Below are 21070 nucleotides of genomic sequence, written 5' to 3' on the forward strand. Positions count from 1 at the left end.
CAAATTCCAGGATCAATCTGGAAGATGAATTTATTCCTCACCTCCTCCAGTGCATCTCACAGATGCTTCTGAAACCACATTCCACTAGAAGTTACACTAGATCACGACTGGATGGCTTATATTGGATTTTCTAAAGGAAACAAATAGGAAAAATAAGTGAAGAACTTCAAAAAGTTTAAGGCTCAGGACGAAGTATTTATTAATTTCTCCACTCCACAATCACTCATTGCTTTCCTACTGTGTGTAAGACACTGGGCAGTGCCGCGAAGACAGGCAATAGAGTAATTCAGAGAAGAAAAATTCCTTATGACAACCTAACTCTACTCCACCCAGCTTTCTTTTCAGTATAATAAATATTTAATGGAAATGATTATTCAATTATTTCTATATCAGTGAATTTTCATTAGACATAAATCATTTACTCGTCAAGCTGGCCAAAAAGGGAGTAGGGGAGGCACCTCATTTTGAGTGGAGAAAGTGAACTTTTCAACTGCAACGCCCATCTCACAGCCTATAAAAGGTTACCTTTTTGGCTTACTGACACCGCTTCCTCTCCAGCGGTGGCCTCCTTCCCCAGGCTATGGATCTCCCAAGCAACAGCATTTCGCTCTCAGTGCGCAACTCCGGACTGTCCCGGCGGCTGTCCTCGCAGAGTGGGATAGCGGGCAGACCCAGGGTCATGTCTGCTTCCAGTGCTGGAAGTGGCTATGGGGGAAGTGCCTTTGGCTTTGGAGCCAGCCATGGGGGAGGCTTTTCTGCGGCTTCCATGTTTGGTTCTAGTGCTGGCTTTGGTGGTGGCTCTGGAAGTTCCTGGGCAGGAGGACTGGGAAGTTCCTTGGCGGGAGGACTGGGCACTGGTTATGGAAGAGCCATGGGGGGAGGTGGCTTTGGAGGACTGGGGATTGGATTTGGGGGAAGCTCAGGAAATGCCTCTCTAGCTATTATCTCTGGCAATGATGGAGGCCTTCTTTCTGGATCAGAGAAAGAAACCATGCAAAATCTTAATGATAGATTAGCTTCTTACCTGGATAAGGTTCGAGCTCTAGAAGAAGCTAATACTGAGCTAGAAAACAAAATTCGAGAATGGTATGAAACACGAGGAACTGGGACTGGAGACCCTGCGTCACAGAGTGATTACAGTAAATATTACCCACTGATCGAAGACCTCAGGAATAAGGTAAGAAGATGATTTTGGAGGGGATTTGGGAATTATTTTTCTTTTTTTACTATTACAGTATTTTATGGTGATAATCACCTACAACTTAGATATGTTTTTCGATTCGACTATACTTGGTGCGATTTGTTTAGTTGCATTTTATCATTTACCATGAAGTGATTGTATTTCCACTATCTTTCTGTAGGAAATGTATGTTTCTTAATTTTTCAATATTACTTGATAAATATATTTTCTTAGAAAAGTGACAAACTTTTAATAAAACAGCATTCGAACACCACCACTGTAAGCTTTGTGTCAAAAATATATTTGTATAATACTAGTATTTTAGGATTTCACTTTGTGTGTCTTCCCCCGATTTTGCCAGATCATTTCTGCCAACATTGGAAATGCCCAGCTCCTCCTGCAGATTGACAATGCAAGACTGGCTGCGGAGGACTTCCGGATGAAGTGAGCAGAACAGACTGATGATCACTGACACACTCCTCTATTTCTTCTCACTCCTTATTGTCTTGCCTTTGTTGATAGCAAACATTTCAAATCTCCTAAAGTTCACCTGCTCCGTGCATTTAGTGTTTTGGTAAATTCAACATACAGTATTCTAGGAAGTAATTAGAATCAAACACAATTTGCATTAAGTGTCCTTAAATTATAAGTTTTTTAAACCTAGGACTATGGATCACCATATTTGTAATGTGCTATTGACGCAAGATGCCACCGACACCATAATTCCACCAATGTCCTCAACCTCAATTTTCAATGTACCAAAATGAATTAATAATTTCTTGCCAAGGGGTTAAATGAACTGTTGCTTTCCTGATGACACATACAACTGAAAGATGAACCATGTGCTTATTTCTATATTCCTACCTCCTTTCCCACGCCTCATCCTCACAGAAATCAGGAAGAAATACTAATTTCCTTTTCGACTCACAAAATTTCCACACAGGAAGTTGCAGTAGTGATGGTCTTAAGCCTGTAAAATCTTGGTGAAAACCACTAAAGAAGTATCAGTGTTTTAAATTAAATCGTGAGCAATGTTAAGTAAAAATAGTAACTATTATTTTATGTTCAATTGCTTTCAGAACGCCGTTAGAAACTCCACCTAGACAAGGGCTGCAGCTATTCATAGCCACGGCAGCCAGCAAAGGCCGGGGGGGGGATGTTCCTTTGGCATGCAGTGCTATTGGGGTTCATTGCTGGCAGAAAAGCATTGCCTCATAATTTTTTCACTTTTCTTCTCCTTTCCAACTGAGCAGTAAAATAGGGGGGAAACAAAGAGAGGGAAAAGTTACAAAAACAAAAACTGCCTCATATACTGCAATGCTGCTATTATTAAATAGTCACAGTACGAACAACATAACCCTGAATATGGCAGGGGCCTTGTTCGAATCGTGTTGATTCCCTAAGCTAAGCTGCTTTGCACTTGGTTTTCAGGTATGAGAACGAGCTGGCCCTGCGCCAGACCGTGGAGGCCGACATCAACGGCCTGCGCCGCGTGCTGGACGAGCTGGCCCTGTCCAAGACCGACCTGGAGATGCAGATCGAGAGCCTGAACGAGGAGCTGGCCTACATGAAGAAGAACCACGAGGAGGTCAGTCCTAGGACAGCCAGGCTAAGCTGCCTTTTTTTCTTTCTCCCAGAGCCAAAAATACAATTTCAAATTTACAAACCTGGAATTAGGACAAATATGAAGGATACATTATCTCCCTGTTAAATGGCCATTTCTTTTGGATTTCTGTGTGCATGCGTGTGCGGTACACAGTGTAATACACACACACACAGAACTCTGATGTGCTACAGTGTGTATCGCAGGCTGGTGTGAATGGACACTGACAATAGGCTTCCAAAGAAGTGTCCACTGGGTTTTCAACAACTGTGGTCCAGACGGTGTGCAAACCTAGGGACTGTTTGCAGCCTGCGGTGGCAGCTGTAGGTGAAACCCCACGGGACTGTACTGCAGGCCTTCTTTCATGTAAAGGCTGTGGCCCCTCGAGAAGCAGAGCCAACTCAGCCAGCAGGCACAGCAGGCACAGCCCCTAGGGCCCGTGATAATTTTAGGGACCCATAGAGTATGTCTTAAGGTGTAAAATCAGAAGAAAAATATGAATTTTTAGGTAAAAAATGTTTTAATATATTGTATTAATATATTTATCTTTATACCAACGCAGTCATAAAATAGAATCTTTAATATATTTTTGTGGAGAAAGAGGCCCAGGATGGCAGAAGTACCTAGGGGCCATGAAAAGTCACAATGGGCTCCTGAACGCCCCCCTCTCTCTCACGTGCTGTCCCCAGGAGCTCCAAAGCTTCCGAGTGGGGGGCCCAGGTGAGGTCAGCGTCGAAATGGACGCTGCCCCAGGAGTGGACCTCACCAGGCTCCTCAATGACATGAGGGCGCAGTACGAAACCATCGCTGAGCAGAATCGGAAGGACGCGGAAGCCTGGTTCATTGAAAAGGTAAGACAAACAAAAGCAGAAGGCTTTGATAACGTGCGCAGAAAGAGCCGTGAGCGAGCGCGGCGCTCGCGTCCCCTCGGCCCCGTTTGCTGTTGCAGAGCGGGGAGCTCAGGAAGGAGATCAGCACCAACACCGAGCAGCTTCAGTCCAGCAAGAGCGAGGTCACCGACCTGCGGCGCGCTGTGCAAAACCTGGAGATCGAGCTCCAGTCCCAGCTCGCCATGGTAGGCTCGCGCGCACAAAGACGCGGCATCATTCCAACTTCCCAAAAAAAAGTCGCATCCAAATGATGTTAGGCCGTTGGCTGCCTCCTCTTTTCAATCCCCTCCATTGTTATGTCCGTGTCATTTCCCTCCCGCGTGCAGAAGAAATCCCTGGAGGACTCGTTGGCCGAAGCCGAGGGCGATTACTGCGGCCAGCTGTCCCAGGTGCAGCAGCTCATCGGCAGCCTGGAGGCGCAGCTGCTCCAGGTGCGCGCGGACGCGGAGCGCCAGAACGCCGACCACCAGCGGCTGCTGGACGTCAAGGCCCGCCTGGAGCTGGAGATTGAGACCTACCGCCGCCTGCTGGACGGGGAGGCCCAAGGGTGAATAGACAATTAGGTTGACAATACCTTCCGGGGCTGACGGACAATGGACACCAGATGCAGGTTTTGCTGCAATAGAAGGAACGGTTCTTCAGTTGACAGAAAACCACAAATCTAGTAAAGATATGCCTGGGCTTTGCTAACTGCTCTACACTTTGCAAAGTATTTTTACCTATTATCTTACTTAATAATTCATAAACCACTGCAGTGAGCAAAGGTGCCACGGTTAGAGGAATATTGTAAAGGAGTATTTCCATGTACTAGGAAAATCACCCATTCGATTTCTGGTATCAGTGACCCCACGCAAAGAATGACACATGGAATAGTAGCCACCTGAACCACCTACTCTAGCAAACTTTCTAAAAGGACTATCAGTCTGGACTAGCGGGAAGAACTCGGGACTGTAAATTGGGAAATCTAATTTCTGAGACCAGATCTTGCATTAATTGCCGGCTGCGTCACTTTCTAATATCATCTCCTTTGTTTTCTTACAGTGATGGTTTGGATGAGAGTCTTCTATTTGTGACAGATTCCAAATCTCAAGCACAGTCAATCGATTCCTCTAAAGGTACGCAGAGTCCCTAAGAATCACTTAGAGTAAGTCAGAATCATATTTATTAAGAATTAAAACCGTAAGATCTCATTGACTATTGCAGTATTCTTAAGAATTTAAATTTAAAGTATATTCATATTCTGAGCCAAGGAAAAACATGTATACATTCCTGCAGCAAAATGAGTAGTCTGTACTGTATTTAAAACTTTCAGCAAGCCTAGAAGGGAAAAAAAACTACTCAGCAACAAGATATTATGAGCACCATAACCAGCTTTAAAATGCTTAAAAAGAAAAATATTTTCATTTCTGCACAACACTAAACACATTTTATTTTCATTGGATAAAACACATTTTTTAAGAATGTAAAACTTACTTTTGAAAGTTTAAATTTGATGGATTGTATCAGCCAATACCTAATTTAGAAGCTTAAACAACAGCCAATTTTGGATTAATATTTGAAACACTAACTTTTGCCCCCTTTATTCCATTTTTACCTTTAGACCCAACCAAAAAACGAAAAATCAAGACAGTTGTGCAGGAGATGGTGAACGGTGAGGTGGTCTCATCCCAAGTTCAGGAAATTGAAGAACTAATGTAAAATTTCATGAGATCTGCCGTATAATTGGTTCATTAGGAATAAGAAATAAGCACATAGAAAATATTCCTTTCAGAGTGAGATGCTATATTCATTCAACATCTATTTTTTCTGTCTCATTTTCTTTGGATTTCCTATTCATGTTGAGTCCTTTTTGTCCTTCTGAAACAATTTACAATCATAAGTCATTGTTGCTACATTTATCTTTATAACCAACGAAAATTACCCTACATCTTTCTGGACCTGGAGTAGTCTTTTAATGAACTTTCTTCTGGTGACCTGGAACAATTTTTTAATCACAGAGTTTTGATCAAGTAGTGTTGTTTTAAGAGTTAATTTTAATAAAAGATGAATGGCAATGGTGTGAAATGTGTGCCTTCTTACTTCCAACAATAATGTCAAGGGCATAGAGAGAGGTTTTTTGCGGGGAACGTGGCCAGTGTTCCCTGCAAAAAAGCGGGTCCCTTTGGTAGAGTTGCAAGGGATAAGAAAATAATAGAGAGAAATGGAAAATGGAAGAAATAAAAGAATACACTGAGACAAAGATATAGTTTTGTAAGTTTATAAAGATTATAGGCAAAGCAGGAGCTCAGGGGGCTCGGACCTCTCCGTTGGTCTCAAAAAGCCCCGAATGAGGTCTTACATTGGTAACTTATAGGAAATAGTGAACAATTGTCAGGGGTAACAGATTTACATAACAACAGGTAGTTCCTCTCAGGTTAACAGATTTTCAAAAGGCTGTTACAGAAGGCTTTTACAGATCCTTTAACTAATTCTATTTACGTGAGCAAACGGTTACAAAGTCTTTCAAAGGTTAATTTCTAAATTCTAAGGTAAGTTTATCATTTAAACAGAGATATGTAAGCTCCATGTTTATTAGGTTATCGTGAATGGAGACAGGTAGTCTAGAGTGGTTTAAACAAAAGCTTTGCTTTTAACCATTCAGGAAGCTGTCGTTTCCGGGAAGCTGTTTGTTCCGGAGGGCACTCCATTGTCAGCTCTCAGCCTATAGTTTTTAACAGATTCGCTTGTGCTTTACAAAGCAAATCCAATTCTTTAGGTCTGAGAAACGCGGCGCCTCCTGGGATACAGCCGCTACTGCCTTTCAGAGACGCCCTTCCGAGTGTAACAGCATTCTAAATGCAAACCAACACGTTCACATATTCTTTCAGGGCAAAGCTCTGTAAAACTCTTAAGACAAACCCTGTCCCAAAACACGTTTAATACTAATTCATGGAGCGACAGTTTTTGATATTCTAATAATAAAGTAGATAAACACTGGGACAAAGATGTCAGGGTGGGAGATTAGGAAGATTCTTTTAGAAGTTCTACCCTTTTTACATCAGCCCATCAAGCCTGTAGCAAAATTGTATTGTCCACTAGAGGGGATTTTCTAGCACCTTCCTTCGTGCAGTCAAGAAACATTCATTGGCTGGGCGCGGTGGCTCACGCCTATAATCCTAGCACTCTGGGAGGCCAAGGCGGGTGGATTGCTCAAGGTCAGGAGTTCGAGACCAGCCTAAGCAAGAACGAGACCCCATCTCTACTAAAAATAGAAAGAAATTATGTGGACAATTAAAAATATATATATAGAAAAAATTAGCCAGGCATGGTGGCGCATGCCTGTAGTCCCAGCTGCTTGGGAGGCTGAGGCAGTAGGATCGCTCGAGCCCAGGAGTTTGAGGTTGCTGTGAGCTGGGCTGAAGCCACAGCACTCTAGCCCGGGCAACAGAGTGAGACTCTGTCTCAAAAAAAAGAAAACACTTATTGAGCCCCTACAGTATGCTGGATCGGAGACTCAATGAAGAATAAGATGTTCTTTGCCTGAGGACACAGTTGAGGGCAGAGGTAGACAGATCTCAGGAATGGAGATACAGTGAAATAGGTCAAATAGAAGTTCAAAGGACACATGGAGGAGGAAGTGAACAATCTGTCAGGTGGCAATGAAATGCTTCACACAGAAACCAGCCAGGCAGACGAGGGAGAAAGGGAACAGGGCAAATACGTGTGAAAAGACACAGGAGTATGAACAAATATTGGCTTGTTCCGCTTTCTCCTATTTGGCAGCAGTGAGGCCCAGGGTGCGATTTCTACTGGGGACGGGTGGGGTCAGACCCACAAATCAATAACAGAAGTCAGAGTCTGTGTTGGCGCAGAAGGGAGTGAAAGCCTCAGCCTGAGGAGATGGTTCAATCTGGATTGCCAAATTGAAAACCCTAAAAGGAAAACAAGAATAGGATTTAATGATTAACAGCCTGTGCTCTGACACCAGACTGAGTTCAAACCCCGGCTCCGTTACTTAATAGCAAGTAACTTAACCTCTGTGTGCCTCAGTTTCTTAAAGTGGAAATGACAGTGATGATAGTACCTGCTTCATTGCATGGGTCTTGTGAAGATTAAATGAGGTAATATAAGAAAACACTAGGAACTTAGAAGGTACTGGCTCTAGAAAGTATTCAATATTCATGTCCTATTATTTACTGTGTGGAACCAAAATGGGATGAAGAAACCAGGGGAACTGGTGAGCAAGGAGTGTCGAAGGAGCAGAAGGGAGAGGGAGGAGTCCTGCCTGGAGGAATCCAGAGCTGGGTGCAAAACCCAGTGGAGGGCTATCATGCCGTTTTAAGCTGACTTGCCTCAGTATACAGCTTTCTCAAGTCACTCTTCCTTTTAGTATATTTTTTTAATGGTGTCAGGTACTCCACTCATCTCACTTCATTATGCATTCAGCTATCTGGTTAGCCCTCGCCTTCCAGCACACCTCCCTGGAGACCTTTACCTTTCAAACCCAAAGAGATTATCACGGTCTTTTACTAAAAAGGTCCAAAGCCCCCAAGTAATAAATGATGCCACTTGTGTGGTACTCAAAAGTGCCTGTAAATAGTAACTGTTTTAAATAACATCTGTTTTCCCTAGCACTACATCTGAATGGTGCAAGACTCAATGCAGACAGGGCTTTGCATAAGTATAAATGCAGTGGTCATTTCTTGGCTAGTATCTTGGTTTCTCAGCATCTCCTTCTTTTGGAAATACTTTTTCCATTGGGGCTCCCAGAGACGCCATTGCACTGGAAGTTTTTTCTCAGACTTCTCTCTGTGACTTCTGAATGTTGGCTCAGTCTTCTTGTCTTCTCTCTATACTCCCTCCCCAGGTAAATTCATCTAATCCTATGGCTTTAAATACCATCTACACGTTGATTACTTCTTGTGGTAGCCTCCAAAATGGTCCCAGTCGTCCTCATGCCCTTGTGTAGTTCCCTCCCAAAATGAACAGACAGCAGGCCTATTGAAGAAGTGACAGTGTATGACTTCCAAGGACAGGTCACAAAAGGCTTTTGGTTCTGCCTTGGCCTCTTGGCTTATATGCTCTGGGGGAAGTCAGCTGCCATATCTTGGGGGAAAAAGACTCCTCAGAAAAAATTAGTGACTTTACAAAATTTTCTACTGAAGCTCCAAGAGATAGGATTTCATGGAACAGCCAGCAAGACCCAAATAACAGTCCTTTTCTGATGCTATCTCAGTGAGAATATCCAATAGTCTTCACTTGACAAAGGAAGTATTAGATTTCCTATTATGTAAGTTCACTTGGCCCTATTCTCACTGGCAAGAAATGCCATTAGCACAGCATCTACCTTAGTCTCTTCAGGCTGCTATAACAAAATACCATAGACTAACTAGGTGGCTTATAAATGACAGAAATTTATTTCTCACAGTTGTGGAGGCAGGTTCGATGTCTGGTAAGGGCCTGCTTTCTGCCTCATACATAGTACCTTCTCACTGTATCCTCCCATGGTGCAAGGGGCAAAGCAACTCTCTGGGGCCTCTTTTATAAGGACATTAATCCCATTCACCGGGGCTCTGCCCTCATGAACTAATCACCTCTCAAAGTCCCCACCTCCTGACACCATCGCATTGGTGATTAGGTTTCAATATACAAATTTTGGGGGGACACATTCAGACCACAGTAACATCCTTATGAGATTCCAGCCCTCACTCACTAGGCTACAAACCCTAATTCAACACAGATGTGTAAGGCTCCATTGGACGCAGCAAGTAATGAATTGCAGAAGTGGAAGGCCTATCTTTAAGGAGGAGAACGCACAAGAAAAATCTGATAAAGGATCAGACAGCAAAAGACATAAATATTATTTATAATTATTTTAAAATATAACATTTTATAAATTTAAAATTTTACTTTTATATGCATATGTTATGTGTATAAGCTAGAGAAAGCTCTGGAAAATACTGTATATATGCTAAACTGTTACAGTGGTCATCTCTTGGGGATTAGCAAAGGGTTTGGAGCGTATTTTATTTTTTCTCTTGCACATTTTTAAAAACATTCAACAAACAGCATATATGGCTCTGATTATCAGGAAAAAAAACAAACTTTATTATCTAAAACAAATAGATTTATAAATAGGTCACAGTAGGAAGGAATCACCTAGAAAAACAACTATAGGTTACCAAGGAAATACTTCTTTAGGCTTTGCAAGAGTGCCATCTGCTGGAATTTTAAGAAATGAACTTTTAAAAATCAGCCCTGCTTTTTCAAGCCACTTGAGATGTGTTCAATATTAGAAAGTTTATTTAAAAAAAAAAAAGGAGAAAGCAAATCTTTTTAAATTATCAACTTAATAAATTAAAATTGTCTTATTTAACTAATAATTAGTTTCCAGAAAGTCCACCAGTAAGAAGGCAGTTTTCTACAAAGCATAAAGTAAAGAAGAAAGTACTTATTTGGAGTTTAGAGCACCAGACAGCCAATCTGAACTACTCAGGCTTTAAAAAATATACTCAAATATCAAATGAAAGTGAAAATTTATTCATATAGCTGAGTAAATGCCTTTGTGTGGGGTACTAAATGTTTCTTAAATCTTGGAACTGAATCTAAGATTTAAATGTCATTGTTTAATATTAGCATCATAAACTCAAAATCAAACTTAAAAAGTAAGAGTTTTAACTGAATGTATCCTCTTCATCACTACAGCTTTTTGTAAAAGCTAAGCTGCAACATTCAGCTACATATCTATAAAAGGATTTATGAAGACCAGACTTTGTAATTGAAAAATATCTTGATTGTGGTGATGATTACATGGGTGTATCCATTTATCAAGAGTCTTCAAACTGTACACTTAAAATAAGTACATTCCATTATATGTAAATTATAACTCAATCGAGTCAATTTTAAAATTATAATAATTGAATAGCCTGTCTTTGCGATGATACTGCCTAATAGCACAGAGAGGTCCTGTAGGATCAGCAGTGGTGTGCTAGGGCAAGCTGGCACCTAAGCAGTGATTGGTAAATAGTCAGGAATTTTCCAAACTGGCTATTCAACCATTGGTAGCTTAAAATTGGCCATAATGGGGATATTTATGCCATGGAATGTGGGCTTTTTTGATGGACTTCCCTGGAAAGCTGTTTTATCCCAGCACACCACTAATCATAGCAGTTAAGAACACACACTGAGAGGCCAGTTGCTTGAGTTTGGGTCCCAGCTCTGCCACTTTCTAGTGGTTTTATTTACCCCTCTGTTCTTCAGTTCTCTGGTCTCTAAAATCAGGGCAAAATAGTACCTACTGATACATAACACCATAGTTATGAGGATTCCATGAGTCAGTTCACACTTGGCACATAGCACTAACTAAATATTAGCTGTTATTACTATAGAAAGAAAAAACAAAAACACTTTACAGTTAAAGAAATGAACTAATTTGCATATTTCCCCCAGACTTATTTACTCTTTTCCTTCTCTTCATCCACGCTCCTGAACAATTTCAGTTTTGAAAAAGAAACGTGCAATTTTCTTTTTCATCTGAAATATTTCTCCTTGCTGACTGCTAAGGGATCAAGTTTTCTCACCTGACATATGAGGAGGGGGGAATAATATTTATCCTCCCTATATCACCTGCATTCATCAATAAGCCAATTTCTGTGAAAGAACTTTGCGAGCCGTAAAGCACTTCAGAACTATAAGATGCTAATATTAATATAGCTGATCAAATTAAAGGAGAGAATTCTACAAGTAAATATAGAATATATAAAACATATTGAGGGTCAGGCACTGTGGCTCATGCCTGTAATCCCAGCACTTTGGGAGACCAAAGTGGGAGGATCACTTAAGGCCAGAAGTTTGAGACCAGCCTGGGCAACATGACAAGACCCCATCTCTAAAAAAAAAAATTTTTTTAATCAGCCAGGCATGGTGGTACATGCCTGTAGCCCTAGCTACTTGGGAGACCATGGCAGGAGGATCACTTAAGGAGTTTGAGGTTACAGTGAGCTATGATGTGCCACTGCATTCCACCCTGGACGACAAAGTGAGACTGTGTCTCAAACAAAAACAAAAACCATATTGAGGAAAACCTTAGCACTTTTGTGATTATCATTCAGAATTTTAGGGTTTTTTCTTAAACTAGCATAGTATAACTTGTAGCAAAATTATGAATAAATGCCATGCTTTACATACATTCAGTAGATTCTTTGCAAAAATTAAAATAGATATTTAAACTTTACAGAATGCATAACATCGCGTATTAATAAGCCTTTCAAAAACAATTTCTGCACTCTGGTCATCCTTAGAATTAAACCGATTATGAATTTCAGTTGCTAAAAGATATCATTGTTAATATTTCACTATGCATATATTCTTAATGAAATGAAACTTTTCCTTCAAAATCATGGAAACAAATATACATTTTAGACGCAGACATTTAAATAAACCATACTGATAAAACCACAGAGAGCAGTAGGGTCTAATAGAATGTAGACAGTATTTCAGGCTTTCTCCGTGAGTCATTATCATACTCAAAACAAGTTACTCGAGATGACTCACCTTTTACAAAAAGACAACAATCATATCACAGATAATCACATTAGCCCAGCATTTTGAAATTGGGGAAAAACACCATAAACACAGGACACTATGACCCTGGTTGGTCAGACTATATTCATTTTAGTTATTGACTTAGACTTGGTCATTGATCTCCTAAAGTTATATACACATGAAGTTTATTCTGAGAAAAGGGTATCCATTTTGAAATATTTATTTACAAATACCATGGGATTTTAAAAAATCACATGTCACTTCATTTTCACATTTCAAATGAACAGAGCTACAGATACAACCTTTTCAACCAGTTAAACTGTAATTTTTATTTTTTAAACAACATTTATTTGTTATATTTATGTATACATGTGGGATATCACATATTCATTTATTTGTACATTCATTTCTTCGACAAATATTTAGCACCAACTATATGTAAGTCTATACTATATGTAAGACTATACATAGTCTATTGAAAACTACCTCAGTTTTTATGAACTAAAGGCAAATACATGATAAAGTTTCACACAGTTTTTTTCTTTACTGCATTGGTACAAATGAAATTAAGTCATCATCATTTTTAATTGGCAAGAGAGTCATTGCCTCACACATAGTATATGCTTATTAACCAAGGAGTGAAGAGAAGTCAACTTCTTTTGGAAGAGATGACACTTCATCATTCATTTTTATTAGTTTTAAAAAGAGCAACTCATACTATCACACAGGTATTTTCAAGGCACATTTTTAAAGTATGATACTCTTAAATACTTAACTGCATTTTATGTCACATTTTACATTATATAAAAGTACCTCTCAAGGGGCTTTATGATGATTTCACTGGGCGCCCATTTTTAACAGCTTCATGTGCCCATTCTAGATGATAGAGTAATTTTAATATTAAACTTCCCTATTTTATCTAATAAGTGACTGAATAGGCTGATAAATAATAAAATAAATTTTTATCATGTTGTTTTAAAAAAAACAAACATACACAATCAGCATCCAATCAAGAGATAAGCCTGGAACAAAAATTGCAGAATTAGACCCAGGCTAATCAGAATTCGTCAGTGGTGTTACAGATAAAGCAGAAAAATGAAGTCTCTTTCCCACTCATTATTCTGAGGCTGGGGATAAGGAAAAGGCCTCCAGGGGGTGATGTGAAGTTGGGAGAATTTGACTCAATTCTCCACTGGAGTGTGCATGGAAGCTCTCTCCCCCTGCGTGACTCTGAAAGGTGTTTTCACAGCTTGTGGAGCTGAAGGAGCCAGAACTGAGTGCGAGCCAGCGGGAGGATGAGAACTGCTCAAGGGGAAGGAAGGTCTCGACAGGGAGGAGAACCCAGTGAATGTTTTAGTCATCATTATTATGATTATCCGTCACCTCCAGGGTACACGGGGAACAGCTGCATGACAGAGGAGATTATTTCTGAGGAGTTAAAGGACAATATAATATTATAATTCCCAAGATACAAAGCTGAAGTGGCAGGTTACACAATTCTTTGTCAATTTGTCCAAATGGAAACTTTTTAGCTGCATTTTCCGAAGTACTGACACTCTGAAAACTTGATCATATAAAACCACATTCCGAGAATGTGTAATATGTATCATAAAACACTTGCTATATACACTTATATCATCATGATAATTTACCTCTGAACCACACAGCTGTTTAGGATCTTTACGGGTCATTTAATTTATGTTTGGTTTGGTAAAAAAAAAAAAAATCACCAAATAAGAAGGCATTATTTTAACAGATTTTTACATTTCAGTCAAGTCGAACTTTAGCTAAACAATCCAAGAGAAAGTATTCCTCCATCAATGTTGGTCTAAAAATCCTTCAATTGTAGCTTTTTAACTAGGTCGAGCTCCATGTCTCCTGCATCCATAGATTTATTTATTCATTCATTCAACAAATACCTAAGCATACCCTGGCCATATCCCCATCCAAGCCACTATTCATGTCTCTCACCTGGATGACCCCACAGCTTCCACTTGCACCCCCCGCCCCTTCCACTCTCTCCACCACAGCTGAGGGGATCATTTTGAAAACACAAAGCTGATCCCGTCACTCCATCGCTTAAAACCCTTCAAAGGCTTCCTATTGCCTTTGGAATAGAGACCAAAACCAACAAGGTCTGGCCTGGTCCCCTCTCCCCTCTCTCAAACTGTATGCCTCCTCTCCCTCTATGTTCACCAGCCCTTCCGGCCTTGTTTGACTTTAGATAGATAGATAGATAGATAGATAGATAGATAGATAGATAGATAGATATAGATATATATTTTTTTAAGGTGTACATCATAAAGTTTTGATATACATATTCGTAGTGACACGATTACTACAGCAGAGTAAATTCTAATACCCTATTCCTTCCCACTCCAGCACCCTCTCACAGAAGGAAAACCTTTGTCTAGAATGTGCTTCCTCCCCTACTTTGTGGCTAACTCCTACTCACCAGTCAGGGCTTAACTCCAATGTCACCCCCTCTGAAAAGCCTTGACTAGCCTTTGTTCACCATTCCCCAACCCCTCACTAACCAATTGAGGATCTCTATTATACACTATTATAGCATACTGTGGTTGTCCTTCATAGCTCTTAGCACAATTTGCAATTATATATTTATTTGTATGACTACTGAAATAAAGTCTGGTTCTACCACTGTAAGCTCTCTAAGGGCAGGGGCTATGTCTATTTTGCCCTCCATTGTAGCCCTGGCATCTAGTACAGTGCATAAAACACCACATCTAGCCCACTGCTTAGGAGATAGTCAATACTTGTTGAATATATGTGCATGGAATTACATACAAGTGCTAGACTACTCACTCAAAAGAAGCTGAAACAATGCCCGTTTACTCTCTAGGTACCATTAAAGGCACTCAGGAAAGATTTGCTACATGAATATTGAATGGTAGTGATATATTTCTTCTATTATTTTCTTAAAATATTTATCTATTGATTTATTAACTCTAAATTTTCCACCACTCACCTTTGGTAAGACTGAATGAACAAATCCTAGCTTATCAAGGGACAGCACCTAAGAAGTGTCCTTCACATAGGAGGCACTAAGAGGATGCCTCAAATATATTTAATTAGAATCTATTTGTTTTGGATACTCTATTTGAAATATGCTTGAGTCACATGGAAATGAATTTCACTTACTTTCTTCTCCTTAAATTTTAGTTAAGAAGTTAGCTGACTGTCAGAGACTAAAAAAACCACTAAGAAGTTCCTTGTATTTTACTGAGATATTTGTTGAATTCAATTATTATTTCCAGAAAACCCTCAAGATATTTGACACTCCTATGGGGACATAACATTTTTCTATCTAAAATATACAATCCTTAACTTGCCAATTTCACAAGGCATATTGATATAAATCATATTGCTCAATATCTGATGACTCAGTAGAAAGTGATCTTCAGTTTCAACAAGCAGTCTTTTAATTCATGACACTTTTGTTTAAGGAAGTTAACTTGAGGTCTTTTTCCCATACATCTAAAGAATATTAGAAGTTCTTTTCACGAAATAGAGTAACTTCGTTCCTGTGCAATATTTGTAAGGGAAAAATGTGTCCACAGATATTCACTTATAAAAGCAACCTTGGAATCCTCTAATTCAACATTAAAGTATACTTTGTATACAGGCAATCAACTAACTATGGATATAAAACTGAGTTCTCTTAAAGCAACTGATGGAACAGTGGCTTTGCATGAAAATATTGAGTCTGAAAATGTAATATACCTGGCAATCTAGATCAAAATAGAACTTGTTTCCTTTTAATTGACAGAGGTACTCTATCTAACATATACTTTTCTCTCAATCAAACTAATATGTAGTGGGCATTATGGAAGCAACTGGGAGCAAATGTGGTCACATATGCAAATAACCTTACCCTGCTCGAGGTACAAAGTGACCTGCCTATGAGGGAAAATGCAGATTATGTACCACAGAAGTTTGGAAGAAGGAGGGAATATATAGGGCTGGGGTCTGAGGACCACTTTTATGGCAGAAAAAGCATCTGAGCAGAGCCTTGAGGAGTACATAAAATTTCAATGTACAGTATTAAATGGGAGTAGACAGGTAAGAACAGAACCAAAGAGCATCTCCCCTAGAATGCTTTCCCACCCCACTAGGTGCCCATCTTCTAAGAACGCTAAGTTTCTTGACCACAGTGGTCTGCACTTTACTTTTAGAAAATGAAATTTCGTGTCTGATTCCCCCTCATAGGCAGGGCCACGTACTACTAGCCATCCAGAAATAAACCTCTAGTACTGAACGCAGCATCTGGCAGAATATGGGTATGCCAAATCCATGTTGGTTGAAATGATGTTTAGAAAAATCACGTTAGGTTTATGCAGTGTTTACACATGATTGAAAAATCCAGGGTAAAGGACTGGCTCAAATACAATGAAAACTATTAATTAAGCCTGTCATTTGACACACTTTAAAAATAAAAGCATATGTTGATTGATTTTTCTTTTTGGTACCAATTATGCTGTCACATAGGTATGGCTCTAGTATATGAGTCACCCAAAATTCTAAAACCTGGGAATGATAATATAATAATGGGTTTTAATCACTGTACTACAGCAAATGAGATACAAGGAAACAAAACCAACAATATTGTAAAGTATCCACTGATCAATCTTTGTTTAGGAAGAATGTCCTACTCAGCAATGGGATAACAGCAACTCCTAACAGTTGAACAACCCAGAAGAAAAAATATGAATAGTCAGGGAAAGTTTACTTAGAGGGAAATAAAAATCCAATGGGTATTGCTAGATTTTGCAATAACTAGATGTGGCAATAAAGATATGTGATTTTAATTGAAGGAGGAAGATAATTATAGCTTAGGAGCCAGCTAGTTAATCAACACCACCATCATAAATGACTGAGTGACAAATCTTGGCCCCACACCCAAGAAAAGAGGGTGAACCCAAAAAGTGAGTTAATCAAGTTTCCATTACAAGACACCTGAGCCACAGTGAAACTAAGCCCTGAAACCAAGGGAGGTGGGGGGAGACATATATGTACTAATGATTAATTATTAAATTTAAATAATTTCTACAAATTTAAATAAGAAAATAAGAAGTTTTATGTTGTATTATATCTCTGGAAGCAGTACTACACTGAAAATTGATGCAACGGGATAAAACACAGCATGTATTCCTTTAAAAAAAATATTCCTTGAGCTAATACTAGAAACAGAAAAAGAGATCAGATCAACACTACACATTTAGTAGTGACCCAAGTCAAGGCAACATACATGATAATGGAAATGAAAATCATGTCATCTAAGGAACAGATAAATGAACTAGTGATCCTTTAACTTGGAAAATAAAAGATTCAGGGAGACAGAGCAACCTTTTTGTCAAATATCCAAAAGACTCTCCAACAGCAAAGCTTTATTCTGTATAGCAGATTTCCATTCAATATAAAGTTAAATTTTTAAGTAATTAGAACACCTAAAAAACGGAGTGCTTTGTGAGACAATGAGTTTTCTATCCATAGGAATATTCAAGTAGAGACTGGAGATATTTGATAAGGAGTTTCGGCTTGGCTTGGTGTTGAATATTTAACAAGAGAAACGAGAAGGGACTAAATCTGTGAGTACTTACTATGTATAAGACATTCTGTGGGCCGGGGGGTGGTTTGCATCTGTGAGCACATTGGGGGGTCAAGGCCGGAGGATTGCTTGAGGCCAGGAGTTGAAGACTAGCCTGAACAAGAGCAGGACCCCATCTCTACAAAAAATAGAAAAATTAGCCAGGTGTCGTGGTGTGCACTTGTAATCTCCACTGCTTGGGAGGCTGAGGCAGGAGGATTGCTTGAGCCCAGGAGTTTGAGGTTGCAGTGAGCTGTGATGACACCACTGCACTCTAGCCTGGGTGACAGAGTAAGATCCAGTCCCAAAAAAAAAAAGACACTCTGTATGTGTTATCAAATTTGGTAGTCTCATATTTACGAATTGGATATTATTTCTCACATGAGGATTAAAAGAGATTAGGTAATTTACCATATACCCTGTAAGAGGCAGAGCTGGAATTTAAAACCTGGTAATAACCTCTAAGCTCTCTTGCAAATTCTGTTCTGGTTGAAATTTTAACAGTGAATGTGTTAGTGGTCTTGATAAATCTATTCTGATCATTTCTGTCTATCTACCCAGTCTGACATTATTTTTATCAGAATATCCAACAACTTTTGGTCAAAGAGCATATTAGCTTTCCCCATAACATTAAACTCAAAAGATAAACCATGTTTTAGGTCCTTTCCAGCTGAATTCTGCCATTTTGATGACCAGAATCCCTAACAGCTCATCTAAACTAGAAAGGGAAGAGAGTTTTAGTTCACATGGATCCAATCCAGGAAACTGGTCGTGGCTTCCTGGATTAATGTGGTTAAGAATAATTCCTCAGCCAGTCTAGGTTCAGCAGGAAGCTACGTTATTATCAATTGGTAATGTCTCCCATGAATACAGGGCAGGAGAGTGGCAACAAGAACACTTTGCATTTACCTCTAATCTACACATGTCCTAAAAACTATTTTTCTATTTTTTATCATCAGTTCTTGAGTGCATACAGTGAGTAAATTATTTTACCAACTAACTTGAAAGTAATGCTTATTGACATTATTCCTGACACCACTATTGGAGGGTATAGGAATATGCAATGAAGCAAACAAAAGGCTGCCCACAAGACTAGACCGATTATCAAGAGGATTTTTTTAAAAGCATAAATTAGAATTACTTTGGAAATCTTGCCATGATCTAGAATCTGTTCCTCTCAGCCTTGCAGGTCCGGAAACTAGACTTTACCATACCCACAGCTAACCTGACACTTGATGACAGAATTACAATGACTGTAATCACATAATACTGATGTATAGACTGGAGCACCAGTTCATTAACAATGAGGGACATATCTTTGCAGATGTCCAAGGCCACTCTTCCTGAGCACTCACTTTACTGCACATTCACCAGAGTGACTCTTCTAAAATGTAGAATTTTTCCAGTCATTTTTTGAATGATACCACATGCCTGTTCTTTATGACAAGTTCCCTATGATAAAGTTTTAAATGACTCATCCAACAGATGGTTTCCTACATCACTGATGGTGGGTTCTTGGACTGTATCTCATATCACTATTATTTCTGACTTCTCTCTCCTTCCAGGTACCTGCCTGTGCTATCTCACTTCTTGGCTCCTAGAGAGTTCTCTTTTCTTTGTTTCCCAGAAGGAAACATTTCCTAAATGCCTCTAAAGAGTTCCAAAATTCTACTTGCTTCTGCTTTCAAGTGTGTTCTACACCTAAACATTTTATCTTCACTCCACCCTTGCTTCTCCCCTCAGCATTCTTTTGTCTTTTGTGCCCACACAGTATGCTGCAGCAATGCAAGACATAGATGGCTCCATTCCAACTCCACCCTTTTCTTCCGTAATGACAGATGGTCTGCTTCTGTGCCCCTAAATTGTCCAGAAAATTCTTGCTCTCAGATATCCAAAAATCTTGTGGCAATATCATGGGCATTTATTTCTAACCCTCATTCTCCACGGTCTCTATGCAGAATTTGAAACTCAAGACCTAGAAGAATCTCCTTCTGGAAACTCTACCAGGTGAATCATACATGCTACAATCCATGCCGTGATTTCATGAGTTTTTTCCAGCCTTCCAGATCAGTCCTTATTCACTTCCTCTACTGGGTACTTTTCCACTGTGCCAAGCCTAACTTTGAGGGTTTCCTCACCATTCATTCTTAACCTTCTGCTCTCTCTTCCTTATAAAATTCAGTTATTCCAAAGGCTTCAAATATCACCTCAATATGGATAAACTTTCACCTTCAGCTCTCTCCTAAATTTTTATATCAATCTCACTGTTTCCTCTAATTTGCACAAATGGTCATATTGTATGACCCATAAACTGAGAATATGCATGTAATTTTAACTGGTAGCTTTGAGAGAATTCACTCCCTAGACTTAAATACAAAAGTACTTCTAGGATATTTTCAGAACAAATAGCCAAATTGAAAATCAACTTTGTAGTTCTAGTCCTACTTGACATCTTTGACACTACTATTCCTTCTTCTTGAAACTCTCCTCTCCACTGGCTTTCTTGAAACATCTGTCTCCTGGTTCTCTCTTTTGAGTGTTACCTCTCAAGCCCTTTTGTTTCTCATTAAGTGTTGCAGTTCTTCAAGGTTTTATCCTTGGTTCTCACCTCTACCTACTCTCCTGGGAAATCTCATGCAATTCACAGTTTCTTTTTGCTAGTAAACTTCCAAACCTAGCCAAAATTTTTCTCCTGAACCCCAGATCCACATTACAACTGCCTATGGAATATCTACACCTGAATGTTGACAGATGCCTCATCCCCAGTGTTTCCTGTCCTGAATTCATTCTCTCTCCTACAAAACCTGCTCCTTCTTTGCATTCACGTATCAGTGTTAACGGCCATTTCCCAATGTACAAAACTAGAAACCTCTTGTCATCTTAGGCTCCCTCCACCATCAACCTGCAACCAGCCAATAGTCAAATGCCACCATTTCTATTTTCCCATTCTTACCACCCCACTGCTACTTTCTTAAAGTTCTCACTGTTTCTTCCCTTCCCCCAGGCTCCTGCAAATTCTCCTATTTTATCTCCCTATATCCACTTTCCCTCCAATCCATCTAGTAACCCTGTCAACAAAGTTATCTTGCTAAAAATTAAGATCATGTTCGTCCCTAATTTAGCAGCCTTCAACAGTCCACTGCATGACTATGGGACCAAGTCCAAAGCCCTTAGAACGGCATTAAAGGCCTTCCCTTTATCGGGCCCCAATTTATTTTCCAGTCTTACCTTTAGGAACCTCACTCACAAAAACTTTATATCCCAGCCAA

The 21070-nt window shown here is 39.6% G+C and overlaps 1 protein-coding gene across 1 annotated transcript; it reads left to right on the top strand.

Moving 5' to 3' along the window:
* The first annotated feature begins 580 nt into the window (after positions 1-580).
* KRT12 (keratin 12, type I) lies at positions 581-5371 on the top strand. The gene is made up of 8 exons (XM_012660767.1): positions 581-1177; positions 1542-1624; positions 2612-2768; positions 3473-3634; positions 3733-3858; positions 4000-4220; positions 4715-4788; positions 5274-5371. The coding sequence occupies exons 1-8, from the start codon at positions 581-583 to the stop codon at positions 5369-5371; spliced, it is 1518 nt and encodes a 505-aa protein (XP_012516221.1).
* Positions 5372-21070: the final 15699 nt, after the last annotated feature.

Source organism: Propithecus coquereli, unplaced genomic scaffold (genome assembly GCF_000956105.1).
Source record: "Propithecus coquereli isolate 6110/MARCELLA unplaced genomic scaffold, Pcoq_1.0 Scaffold119, whole genome shotgun sequence".
Classification (NCBI taxonomy): domain Eukaryota; kingdom Metazoa; phylum Chordata; class Mammalia; order Primates; family Indriidae; genus Propithecus; species Propithecus coquereli.

What these genes read in the sequence shown, in the direction of transcription:
- KRT12 (XM_012660767.1), top strand. Translation starts at nt 581, where the DNA reads ATGGATCTCCCAAGCAACAGCATTTCGCTCTCAGTGCGCAACTCCGGA. An exon ending in TCGAAGACCTCAGGAATAAG is followed by an intron (nt 1,178 to 1,541) that starts GTAAGAAGATGA and finishes CGATTTTGCCAG; the next exon opens with ATCATTTCTGCCAACATTGG. An exon ending in GCGGAGGACTTCCGGATGAA is followed by an intron (nt 1,625 to 2,611) that starts GTGAGCAGAACA and finishes CTTGGTTTTCAG; the next exon opens with GTATGAGAACGAGCTGGCCC.